At 35.8% G+C, this 11,547-nt stretch overlaps 1 protein-coding gene and 1 long non-coding RNA gene across 2 annotated transcripts; both read right to left on the bottom strand.

Moving 5' to 3' along the window:
• Positions 1-3,196: 3,196 nt before the first annotated feature.
• On the bottom strand, positions 3,197-4,249 carry LOC113324534. Its single transcript, XR_003347942.1, has 2 exons — positions 3,855-4,249; positions 3,197-3,521 (listed from the first exon to the last, which is right to left on the bottom strand). It is a non-coding gene; the product is annotated as an uncharacterized LOC113324534 (long non-coding RNA).
• Positions 4,250-5,243: 994 nt separating this feature from the next.
• On the bottom strand, positions 5,244-7,865 carry LOC113324528 (anthranilate synthase beta subunit 1, chloroplastic-like). Its single transcript, XM_026572850.1, has 2 exons — positions 7,624-7,865; positions 5,244-6,421 (listed from the first exon to the last, which is right to left on the bottom strand). The coding sequence occupies exon 2, from the start codon at positions 6,318-6,320 to the stop codon at positions 5,490-5,492; it is 831 nt and encodes a 276-aa protein (XP_026428635.1). The 5' UTR covers positions 6,321-6,421; positions 7,624-7,865; the 3' UTR covers positions 5,244-5,489.
• Between the last annotated feature and the right edge of the window lie 3,682 nt (positions 7,866-11,547).

The raw sequence follows: 11,547 nt of genomic DNA, 5'->3' as shown, positions 1-11,547 counted from the left end.
AGAGCATGGACTAACAACACTAACTCTCCATTTACCATCATGGAGCTTGGTGATGGTATGTTTGGTTTTCAGTTCCAAGACGACAGAGATATGAAATGGGTTATGGATTCTAGACCATGGTTAGTCACTGAAGATAAGTACAATATTAGTACTTACTTCTTTTGACTGAATGGAGCCCTAATACACCACCTGATATGATTGAGTTTAGTCATCATTATCCATTTTGGATTCAAATTCTTCGTCTTCCTTAGGAGTATATGTCAAGGGAAATGGGTAAGAAAATTGGTGAAGGCACTGGTCACCAAGTTTTAGAGGTTGATTTTGATGAAACAAATAGTACAAGAATAATGAAGTATTTAAGGGTCAGGGTTTTGGTTGATATTAATAAGAAACTTGCTACTGGCTGCTGGTTGTATTGCAATAAGAATAAACCGACTACCGTTTTGTGGGTGCCATTCAAGTATGAATACTTACCTAAAATTTGTTACAGATGTTGAATTATTGGGCATTCTAAAGATCATTGTTCGGATGAAAAAGACAAAAGTTGAAGATGCTATTGTTGTCCGCGTTAATGACTCTGACGCGTCTGTTGATGTGACTGATCAGTTTCCAGCAGTTTTAGCTGAAGGTCAAGTTTTGAGAGTTGAGAGTGAGCAAGTGTATGGTCCTTGGCTCTACGCATATATAGATAGTGATGAGAAAGATGAAGATTATAATGAGTATGATGAAGTGGAGAGTGAGAGTAACGATGAAGATTGGGATGATCCTATTAGTGAAGAATCTGATGATGAAGGGATGGAAACAGAAGAGAATGAAGTGATAGAGGTAACAAGTGGAGAAGATGAAGCAGTGTTGGAGTCAAGAGTCTTGTCTAATTAGGAATGTTCTGTCTTTTCAGTCAATGGTTTAGGGTTTCTTTTAGGATTGATGTTCTATCTAGTTTTCACTTTGCAAGTGATTTAGAATTCAAGTCATCTAGATATGCATCAATCTTTTGCAAAATATGTTTCAATTTCATGTATTTCATTTCCCTTATTGCTGAGCCTCTTCTATTTAGCTTCATAAGACTTGTAAAAGAATCCCAAATGTTGCTGCAAGTTCTTGCAATCAAGCAGTGGCCATGGTACAAGTTTTCGCAAACAATTGGTAATAAAGTGGAACTTGAGATGCTCTGGTTTCCATTATCAAGAAATTACCTTTACTTTAAGATACTACAACATGAATACAACCCAAAGATCTACAAGAACTAATGTTTTTAAGACTCCAAATGAATGATCCAAAGTATGCTTACCCATACCATGCTCAAGGTACTATTACTTCATCATTTCTTAATTTTGTGATCCATCAAGTTCTTATTACATGATTTTCCTGGTAATTATACATTTAGTTGTGATTTTGATGATGGGTTTTCTTCTGCTTCCCTTTATTTTTGTTGAGCTTAATTTGTGGTTTGTTTCCAATCAACACCATTGAAATGTACTGTGGAAAACAAAACCTAACTTTTATGATCCGATTCTAGTTCTTGCTTTATGGTAGTGGGTTGTTCTTTATTAATTCTTTGCTTGTGTCTATTTTTGAAGTGATTTTTCTGATAATTTTTTGTTCGTTCATATGTTGTTGGTATGTGAGGTTACTCTCAAGGTCCTCCAGTAATGGCACCACCACAATATTATGCTCCACCACCAAGAAGAGAACCTGGTTTCATTGGTAACTAAACTGACTTGTGTGATGTTGATCTAGAGAACAAGTAGATAGTATTAGTAGTAGTGTCATTTTTTTTCTCTTACTTGTTGATTATGTAATGCCAGTTTGGTAAAGCTGGTCCATTCTCTACAGTCACTAATTAGCCTTTCCGCGTTAGAAATCACATGGCGGAGGACAAAAGAAAAACAGAGAAAATAAACAAGAATTAACCTGATAATTACACTTTTTATTGAACAAAAAATACAACCCAAAGATCTTAAAGAAGTCATCTTGCTCAACTGCACAAACTCTTGGCGGCACTAGCTCAGAATCAAGAGTCGAGCAACAAAATCAAATCAATTGGCTAGCACATGACCTATGATCAACAATAAATGTATGGATAGTCAAAGAGGTAAAAGATGGGGAGTGTGAGATCAGGCAGTGTGTTGAGTCAGTTTGTTCTCTAATTAGGAATTTTCAGCCTTCTAACTTGGTGTAATTAGTTTTAAAGGTTTAAAATCTCCATTATAATTGATGTTCTTGTAGTCTTTATTTGCAAGTGATTTAGAGAATTCGAGTCATCTAGCAATCCTCATTTCATACATTTCCACTTATTGCTAAGGCACTCTAACTAGTTATAGTGATAGATAGATGAGTAAAAAACGAATCTAATGCTTCAAACTGCACTGCAAGATGATTTTCGTCTCTTTTCCCCTGTGATTCATCTGCATTGTTATTCTAATTCTGCTTCGGGACCCGTGTATGATGATCCAAAATCAGTCATGTGATCTATATTCTAACCAAGTAAACTTGGTGGAAGGTGAGACTCCATTATTTCACCTTTGCGTACTGATTGGGGAGCAAGTGGTAAATGATTTTCCAGTCTTGTTCGATATCTCCACGTACCCAATCATTTGAGAATTTAGGTTTTTGCTTTGGAAAATGAGAGAGCGTCTGCCTTTCCAGATTACCTAAGCACTGATCATCGTCATTTCATAAGCATTTGCATCTCTTCTAATCCTCGTCGAGTTATATGATGATTTTCTGCAGAGTTAGGAAGTTATTAGCTTCGATAAGAAAAGATTACTGCAACTACAGCCTTATGGAGCATTACAGCCTAACAAAAAGTTATTTATGTGTGCCAATAAGAGCATCACAGCCTATGGGAAATTAATTTGTATACCTTAGCCAAAGCAAGTATCTAAGTTTTATGAGCCTAGACTTGGGACTAGTCTATTGAATGGTCCATCTTGACCAAATACCAGTAGTATTTTTAGAATGTTTTACTTTCGATTCACATTGGGTAAGAGAAATTTGGGAAGTTTTCATTTTGCAAGTGATTTAGAATCCAAGTCATCTAGATATGCATCATCCTATTGCAAAATCTGTTTCAATTTCATGTATTTCATTTCCATTATTGCTGAGCCTCTTAAGCTTCATAAGACTTGTAAAAGGATCCCAAATGTTAGCTCCGCCGTGGCCATGGTACAAGTTCCTCTCAAACATCAGAAGCTTCCGCAAACAATTGGTCACAAAATTTAACTTTAGACGCTCTGAAGACAACCCAAAGATTTATAAGAAGTAGTGTTTTTTAAAACTCAATAGCAAACCCCATCACAAATTCAATACACAAACTGAAACGGAGTCTTAGTAAATTCACTACTAGTACTTGTTTTTATACTAAAAGAAACAAATGATGGAAGGATCACAGCAGCATTCATCAATGAGACAGCAACAACACAAAGCAGCAAGGCATCCTTCAATGAAACCAGGTTCTCTTCTTGGTGGTGGAGCATAATATTGTGGTGGTGCCATTACAGGAGGACCTTGATAGTAACCTGACATACCAACAACATATGAAGAAACAAAAATATCAGAAAAATCACTTCAAAAATAGACACAAGCAAAGAATTAATAAGGAGAAATTCTAAAGAACAACCCACTACCATAAAGCAAGAACTAGAATCGGATCATAAAAGTTAGGTTTTGTTTTCCACAGTACATTTCAATGGTGTTGATTGGAAACAAACCACAAATCAAGCTCAACAAAAATAAAGGGAAGCAGAAGAAAACCCATCATCAAAATCACAACTAAATGTATAATTAACAAGAAAATCATGTAATAAGAACTTGATGAATCACAAAATCAAGAACTGATGAAGTAATTGTACCTTGAGCAGGATATGGATAAGCATACTTGGGATCACTCATCTTGATCTATTAGCAAAACTCTTGGCTACACTTGCACTTAAACTTAAGAATTAATCACAAAAGAAACACAATTCTTAGACCAATAAATTGAACAACTTCTCTTAAGATGATGAATGGAGTGGTTGGGATTGTATTTATAACAATAACAACTCCACCAAAACCTTAATTAATAAGGTTTGAGAAAGTTCAAAGAAAGAGGATTCCAGAAACTGACTTGTATGATGTTGATCTAGAGAAGTATCAGTAGTAGTGTCAGTCTTCTTACTTGTTGATTATGTAATGCCAATTTGGTAAAGTTGGTCCATTCTCTACAGTCACTAATTAGCCTTTCCGCGTTAGAAATCACATGGTGGAGGACAAAAGAAAAACGAAGAAAATAAAGAAGAATTTAACCTGATAATTACACTTTGTATTGAACAAAGAATGAAATTATTACGTAGGTTAAGAATATAGTAGTATATGGACATATTGTGGTGCCAATCTAAGCCTCAACAGTGGTACATGGTTGATTCTTATTCTTTCTTAATCATCATATCCGTCACTAGGGGCCGAAAAACATCAGTAGTGTTTATACATGAGATTTGTGAAAGGAATCCTATTCTCGAGCCACAACTTGGATTTTCGCGTCTTTCCTGCCTCTTTCCTTGTTCAAAATAGGTTTCAATTTTGATTTCGACTACTTTTTCTTTTGATCTTGAACTCTTTATTCTTGAGAAAAAGGCTTTTCTGGAGAACTTTTTCTTAATTTTATTCAGAACAACATTTTTTTATAGTATGTATTGGAATATTGGGATTAAGAGGATGTAAATTACAAAACAGAATTTCTGATCAACTGCTTGGTCCTTTAGAAATAAGGCTTTTTGGTCGACTTTATAATGTCAAATGAAAGTTATCTGTAACATGAATCAACTTTGAAAACTTGAGATAGAGAGAACAAATCCAGCTTCATTTCACACACACACACCTCTGTGAACACCTCCTTTCCCGAATGATCTCCGGTTTCCAAATAGTCTAATGATACACGATCCCCGTTCTCGAAGCATCGGATCATTAGGCCCATATGACAAGTTTAACTTTACAAATAATTGCAGTTCCCGCAAGTAGCTCATCGAAATACACCAACAGATCAGAAGAGGCTGTTGCTGAACTAATACTGCAGTACCGACTATTCAAGTCATCTGACATACCAGGCCTGCTAATGGCGAGCAATTCAAACAAATTTGCCAATTGCCATTGGAGTGCCTGGTGGATCTGTGGTTAGCAACAGACTTTTCAATAGTCTTGTCATAGATGGTGGTCAAAGATTTCTGAACCTTATTTTCAAATTGAAATACGCTGCACGAAAAATGTATAAGAAAGTAGCTAATAATGCTGCAGTTGAGAGTTTAATGACTCAGGGCTTAGATAATTGACAGAAGTTCTACAAATGCTTTCTAGTTTCTTTACTCTGTTTGTAAATGCCTCTCTAATAGGGAGGTGAATTCTGATACAAACCTTGAAAAGAAAACATAAAGAAGTTCTAGACACACGACAAATATATAGAATTGATGCAGTAACTTACTTAATTGTAGACATTTCACAGCTTGCACTTTCCTTCAGGCGTTCTCAAATTTCTCAACCAGTTTCACAAAGTTGCGTACAATGGTCTTCCCTTCAGTTGTTATGATGCTCTCCGGATGAAATTGAACAGCCTGAAGATACTTATACTTCTTGTGCCTGACAGCCATAATCGATCCATCTTCGGTCCATGCTGTAATCTCCAATTCATCACCAGGAAAGCTTTCATTTTCAATCACAAGGCTGTGATATCTACCAGCAGTGAAAGGGTTTGGTAAACCTGCAAGCAGACCATCCTCCCCTTTTTCATCATAAAACACCGGAGAGCTTTTGCCGTGCATAACTCCAGATGGTGCACGAATAATCTTTCCACCATAAGCTTCTCCGATGCATTGTAATCCCATACAAACACCAAACAGGGGAACAATAGGTCCAAGCTCAAGAACAGTTTGTAAAGAGATTCCTGAATCTTGAGGGGTACCTGGTCCGGGAGATATGAGAATCCCTCTTGGATTTCTCTTTTTGAGTTCCTCTACAGTGAGTTCATCATTTCTGTAGACTTCAATAGCACAACCCATCTCTCCCATGTACTGGCAAAGATTGTATGTAAAACTATCATAATTGTCAATCACAACAATTGGATTTTTTACGTCCCTTTTCTTCTCATTTACTACGACCCCATTCTGACCAATTACTGCTGAAGCTTTCCTTACAAAAAGAGATCCATTTCTAGTGGAGAGCGACTTTTCAGTAGGGGTAGAGAGTTTGGTGTTGAGACTAATTTGAGGGTTTGAAATGTGAGCAGTTGAAAACTGGGAGTTTCTTTGGGTTTGGAAGACAATTGTTCGTGAAGGAAGAGAAACGGCCATGTTAGATGTGAATGATTTACTGCAAAATATTCCTCTCTTCCACTCGCAGCTGAATTTCTACTCGGACTGTTTCTGCTATAATATTGGTTGAATAAGAGAAGCTGAAAACAAAACAGATAACAGTGATTAAGTTTACGAATAAGCAAATTCTAGCATACCTAACTCAGTGCCAAACAGCATTGCACAACATTGTAAACCAAATGACGAGACAGAAATGAGACAATATTCGCAGTAAGAAGATTAATCTCGGCCAAAACAAGCAGATAAATTTTAACGAAATCAAGAAGGAAAATCGTAAGATTTTGCAGATCAATGAAATTCAGCTGGGAATAAGAATACATCTATCTTTTGCAGTTGGTAAGGATCAATGGACGATACTTATTTCGAGACTGAAAAATGCAATGTGACATGTTTACGGTGACATCCTAATATTATGTGGGTTTCACGGTCTACCAGTAGCACCAGCCACATGACTGACAAATTTGACCTATACAGATATGGTGCCAAGAAGAACATTTTCAGTCTCAAACTTCTTAAATCCTAAAAGAGCTGTAAATGAATAACTGTTTCAACTAGAGATCTCACTCAACCTTAAATCTCGTTGTGTCATTGCATTTTCCAAATGCCACACATTCTATGCCAAATATCTTCTTAAATGAAAAACTTAATCCCCATCCCCAATTGTATCGTACATACGCCACTACCGATTTGAGTTGGTACAGGGAGGGGTACACATTTCCAGTATGAGCTGCTAAGACTCTTAAGAGGTGACTGTATTCATAGATCCAGTGTCTATGAGTACTGTAATAGCTCTAGGGGAAACAACAACATTAAGTTATTAACTCCATCAAATTCTCTCTTAGATTTCCTTCATTCTTCACTGAAAATTGGGTGTTACATAAGTAATCCCACAGATGAATCATATAAACCGAAACAAACCCAGACTTTGAAACACTACAACAGCTGCAAATTGATCTTTTAATTACTAGACAAAATTGCTTACTTAGTTTCTCCAGAATGAAATTTCTGAACCATGATTGAAAACTCATTAAATATTTCTTATTGGAACCAAATGAAGATCACCAAAGAATGAATGCTGTGAACCTCATACATATAGGACAAAATTGTCACTATTCGTTGATTCAGAAATTATCTAAATCCCCAAATCAAAAGGGTCCTGGGGTTATTTAGATCTACAAAATTGAAGTCTTCGAATAAACACCTAAAATTTTACAAAAACACCTAAAATTTTACAAAAACCCCTAAAATTTGTACAGAGAGAGATTGAGAAAGAGTAAATTACCTTGTTAGATGCAAAATTTCCACCGTTTTCTTCGAAAATGGTCAGAGTTGAACTGTGAGAGATCTTTGTATCTTCTGCAAATTCTCTGCTGCTGCTGGCTTAGAAGGACTACTACTAATATAAACAATGTAAATGGCTGAATTTGAACCCCATTAATATAATGAAAATTTCTTCATCACCTTCAACACACTACCCAACAATAGTTATTAAGATTTGAGCAATTAGTATTACAGAAGGAAATTGGATTTTGTAGGTGAGAAAGTCAAACTGAAGATTCTATCTCTAATTTTACGGATTCGCCATTATTAAATTTCCTAAACTAACCTCTCATCAACCGGAAATATTTAATTTTTGTGGCCACCGACTGCCGGTAAGTACTAGGGGATCATTTATCGGGAATCCGCGGATTAAACCGCGAACAACCGTATTTGTGCGGACCACCGACCGTATTTGTGCTGACCGTCCGTTAATGGGTTGGATGTGGATGGGATTTTTGAAAGCCAACGGATTACGAATTCGACCCGGATGCAAACTTGAAAATCCGTTGAACGTTCATATCTGTTAAATCAAGAGCATTTATATAGTTTATATAAATATATGGATAGTTTTCGGATTTTTAGGTGTTTGCTTGGAGTGTCCATGGCACTTCTATATTTAGATATACATATATTAAAAGTGTGTAGGTTCTATAAGAAATCATCTATATAGGTTTTATTTTTTCATTATAAATTATAACCAACATAAATCCATTGGGTTATCTGCACCCTATCCGTTCATCCGTGAATCCATTATGATGCAAATTAATTGTAGATGTCAAATTTAAAATCCGTATTGTATTGGATCGGATGCGGATGCGGATGCAGATGAGATGAAAACTGGTTCATATCGGCCCATGCTCACTCCTGGTAAGTACTAATACAGAAACCATGCCACATGCAGGCCATGTGCTCCCGTTTTGGATTTTGGTGCTATATGCTTTTCGGCAGGTACTTGTTCTGATGCATAGTCCTCATTCTGCTTATCCCATCGATCATGTGTGCGTTATGTGCTTCAAAAAACAAAAAAGAGAACGTGTGCTTTAGGCTTAGTCATATGACGTGATAATGTAGCAGTTATATTAGCAGTTCATGTAAGCTAAGAAAATCTTCCAAGTCTTATGGAAGTTATAATTTAGCATGCTGGTTGCAGAATCAAACAGCGCCCAACGTTGAATGTTTTAGCGCAACCAAACTCGACCGTCAGGTCAAAAAATAAATCTAGATGCGTTGAACCATTCCAAGAAAAGGTAATTTTTCTAGCGCTGAACCATTCACAGACGGGAACACGGACACTACAAAATTCTCAAAAAATTAGGACGCGGACACGTATATACATATTTTATTTATATATTAGTTATAAATACAGTCATATAAGATTTATACAACATAAAAAAGTGTTTCGATCCTGAAAATTAGAAAATGATGTTACATTATGTTGTTTGTGTATAAATTTCAAAAGAAAAGAAGACATCGCTTGTTTATACACGTCGAAGATCAAGCAATCAATCACTGTTAAACACATGACACAATCAAAATGAATTCTTAGAACAACACACGTCCAACCAAGTTTTTTTTTTTCTTTAATACGAAAGCATGAATTTATTTAATTAAGAAAAGATAGGTTTGACTGTATACAATCCCTAAGCTACTGAGGTAAGGTAGTATTCCAGTCTGTACTACAAGAATTATATACTGCATGTTTGGCTATTACATGAGCCGTATTATTGTCCTTCCTTGGCAAAAAATAGCATTTCAGGAGTCGAAATCCTTTAAAAAATAAATGTTATCTTCAATGATGTTATTGTAAATCCACTTCACCGTTACCATGTTTCCATTCAACTCTGAAACAACATTTTTGCAGTCTCCCTCCAAATGAACTCTCTGTATGCTCAATTCTTTTGCCCATTTTATTGCCTCAAACATTGCTACAGCTTCCGTCTACTCTGGATCTACTGCGCTTGTGAAGATGCATCGAGCTCCATAGCATGTACCTGCAGAATTTCTACATATTAGACCAATCCCTGATAACATGGTAATCATATAAAATGCCGCATCAAAATTAATTTTCATATCTTCTCCTACTGGACAAGATTATTTAGATGGAATTCCGTCAGAAATTTGTAAACCATGAGATTTCTGCATAATATTATTCCAATCTATATAGAATTGAATACTCTTTCTTGCAATCACAGTTGCATTCACCTGCACACTTTCAAAAATTAACGAATAACGAGCTTTCCAAATCATCCATAAACCAAATACCATTTTTTTTTTCTAAGTTGAATACTAATCGAAGAAGGGATGTTGGTAGTTAAAAAAATTTCAATAATCCAATCAACAAAAGACATCCCATTATCGGCATAAACAAATTCATTACCTAAAGTTCTCCATATACCTTTTGTGACCGTACAATCACAAAACAGGTGTTGCATAGACTCTACAGCAACAAGACACATAGGACAGATGTTATCTATATTAGGATCAAACCTGGAAAGCCTATCCCTGGTTGGAAGGAAATTTTGCACCCATTTCCAAAGAAAATGGATAATCTTATAAGGAATATTAACTTTCCAAAAGCTCTTCCAGTTTAGATTACTAGTAATATAGCCTCCGGATTGATCAAGAATAACTTTGTAAGCTGATTTAACCGAGAAATTCCCATCTTGAGTATGTTTCCATCTCAATCTATCTTTTCCATGATAAGGAATTCTGATTTTCAGAATTTCATTTACCGTGTTCACATCAAGTAATACAGACAATATGTTCCTGCCTATTGTTTAGTGTCACGGTCAATAAGTTGATTCACAGTTTCCATGTTGGAAGAAGTTGTTGTTCACATACCCCAGAATACTTGGAAATCACACATCCTTCCAAATGCTTATGGTAGAACCATCTCCAACTTCCATACAAATGTTACTCTTAAGAATATCAAGACCTTCCATTATCCCTCACCAGACCCAACCAAGGGTATATATAATGTCATTTTCAATTACAAAATCCTAATAAAGACCTAACTATCCAATTTATTCTCTCTATCTTTTATTCTCGCCTCCTCTTCTTCATTTTCCTCTTCAGTCGAATTGTTATGTTTCATGGTTTACTAACACTATATCCACATCTACCTGGTTACCTCTTCTTTTTCGTATTGTTTAAGGTTTCTCCTCTGTTTATGTTGTGATAGCAGGAAAAAAAATTATTCCAAGACTTTACATTTGTATCTAGATGTATGTAGAATAAATGTTGGTGATCATTGTTTAATGACGAAAAATTAATGTGTATGGATATGTAATGTAATTAGTTAATGTTTTAGTTACATCTCCTTAAACTTTTTATTCTGTATTCTAATATGATGAATCGATTTAATGATTGATCTGAATGATTGTCTTTCTTCATTTAGTTAATAAGAGTAAAAATAAAGGAAGAACTTTAAATGAAAATTAAGGAAAAAAAAAACTCATCAAATTAACCCGAGTCATCAGTGCGTCCAAACAAGACATTCGTTGGACACGCACATTGGTGCGCCGACACGCGTCGTGTCAGCTTCCCACGCGCATCCTACGTCCGACCCGTGTCGAACGCGGACACAGCTCAAAAAATGCAGTATCCATGCAACCCAGCACACGAGTAAATATTAGAAGAGAGAACTAGTGTTAACAAATACACTTTTCTTTTGAACTGCAACATTTTTTTTGGCTAAGCTAACCGTTCAAATCCATCCCATATGAGCCTAACCTCCCTGGTTGTTCTCATTTCTTCTCTTGGTTTTTTTTTTCCGTTCTTTCTTTCGCCGCTTTGCAATTGTTTTTTTGCTCTCTTTATCATTTGTGGTGCTTAATCCCCTCTTTGTTAATCAATAAAATCTTTCGTATCTAATTTAAAAAGACAA

The sequence above is a fragment of the Papaver somniferum genome, chromosome 1, assembly GCF_003573695.1.
Source record: "Papaver somniferum cultivar HN1 chromosome 1, ASM357369v1, whole genome shotgun sequence".
In the NCBI taxonomy this organism is placed as follows: domain Eukaryota; kingdom Viridiplantae; phylum Streptophyta; class Magnoliopsida; order Ranunculales; family Papaveraceae; genus Papaver; species Papaver somniferum.
Note: the sequence above shows the minus strand (reverse complement) of the source record. Positions and strands in the feature narration are given on the sequence as shown.

Bases quoted from the DNA above. Each gene is read 5' to 3' on its own strand.
- LOC113324528 (XM_026572850.1), bottom strand. From the start codon at position 6,320: ATGGCCGTTTCTCTTCCTTCACGAACAATTGTCTTCCAAACCCAAAGA.